At 47.0% G+C, this 1,498-nt stretch overlaps 1 protein-coding gene across 1 annotated transcript in view; it reads right to left on the reverse strand.

The window, feature by feature from the left end:
- CTHT_0031590 (uncharacterized protein) overlaps nucleotides 1-274 on the reverse strand; it is a gene marked incomplete at both ends in the record, with an annotated part of 1,236 nt that extends 962 nt beyond the window's left edge. Inside the window, one exon of the mRNA XM_006693538.1 lies at nucleotides 139-274. Within this exon, the coding sequence (XP_006693601.1) occupies nucleotides 139-274 (136 nt within the window). The remainder of the gene's footprint in view (nucleotides 1-138) is intronic.
- Between the last annotated feature and the right edge of the window lie 1,224 nt (nucleotides 275-1,498).

Here is a 1,498-nt window from a genome sequence, read left to right on the forward strand (position 1 = left end):
TCGGCTCGGCTTGGCCCTCTAGGCCGCGTCGATACCGATTAGGCCCGGCGATGGGTTCCAGTAGCCGTCGACTTTAAGATTGCCTTCGACTCCTTATTGGAGGCCTTGTGCGCCATCGCTGATCTGGCTGTGCCAGACTTCCCTTGACGTTTCTGCTGACGCCGCCATATAGTCGGTTGCCGATTCGAACAGCCATTTTGATGTACTCGTCCAGAGTTTCAGGTTGATCCATCTTGAATAGTTCGTCCTTGACATCCTCCTTAAAGGTAGACATTGTGATAGCGGTTCTGTCGCACTACCTTCTGGAATTGAACCGACCTCAGAACTAAAACGGAGTCAGCAACGTATTCCGATTTCACAGCTCCTGAAATTGGCTCGAAGGTAGTGGCCAGGTGGTAGAACCTGAGAAACTGAGGTCCTCACACAGCAGAGTATGGAAATCTCTGCGGACACCAGTCGTTAGTTGACGACTGATTCCATTTCTGACTGGAGAGTCCTCGTCATGGCTCTGGGGATGGGTGATTCTATATAGATATTTATATTCGAAGCTGTCAGTCAGCCTGTCCCTCTGCCATTACCTTTTTGTTGTTGCGCCTCTCCATTTGATAGCTCCGCCTCTTGACCCCACTAGAGATCCTATTATTGGACGCCTCCTACGCTGTCTGTGGGGCAGCCGCCGAGTCCATTAACAGCTGTGACAATTTAGATAACATATCCTTCCTGTTACGGCCAACAGAATGAGGGAAGGTCTGCCAAGAAAAGTAGGACGGGAGATGTCGAAAGGACAGCCCAATCAAGACAATGTCACCGCCAAGGTCAAATTATCACGGCATGATACTCCATTATCACCGATGATATCAGTGATGGCACGGTGCTATTGGAGGAGACACCCATATATATATATATGGGACCTAGCTAGCCGCTCGTTAGGAGGAGTTCTAAGTCAGCAATAGAAACTGCTGTTAACCAACAGATTGGTGACCACAGTCGATCACATGCTCTACTGTGTGCGGACCCCAGTCCCTCAGATTCTACAACCTGGCTTTGAACTACACGCAAGTTTCTGCCAGTTGGCTTTCCCTTGTGCAGGATACTCAAAGTTATAACTAGGTGTAGCTAGAGAAACTATGCCCGCCGTCGTGGGCATGGCCTAGTACCCCACTTGGGTAGAACGTAGCCGGAAAATAGAATCATCATCATTACACCTGGCCACACTACCTTCGGACCCAACTCAAGATATTGTGAAATCGTCACGCTTATCAATTCTTCAAGTTTTTAGTACTATATTCGCCATTCACTTGTACTATACTTCTTAAAACGCCATCATTTTATAGTTCTATTGCAGCTCTGCGCTATTAATATTGAATTAAAAGAAATCAGTCAGTTAAGTCATATATACCGTTCACGTAAGTTAGCAATGGCTATAATCGGGCTTTTATCAACGCTTGTAGCCTTATATAACCAGTAAGCCTTGAACCAACCCACATCATCTCAGGAA

The sequence above is a fragment of the Thermochaetoides thermophila genome (assembly GCF_000221225.1).
Source record: "Thermochaetoides thermophila DSM 1495 unplaced genomic scaffold scf7180000011816, whole genome shotgun sequence".
Taxonomy (NCBI): Eukaryota; Fungi; Ascomycota; class Sordariomycetes; order Sordariales; family Chaetomiaceae; genus Thermochaetoides; species Thermochaetoides thermophila.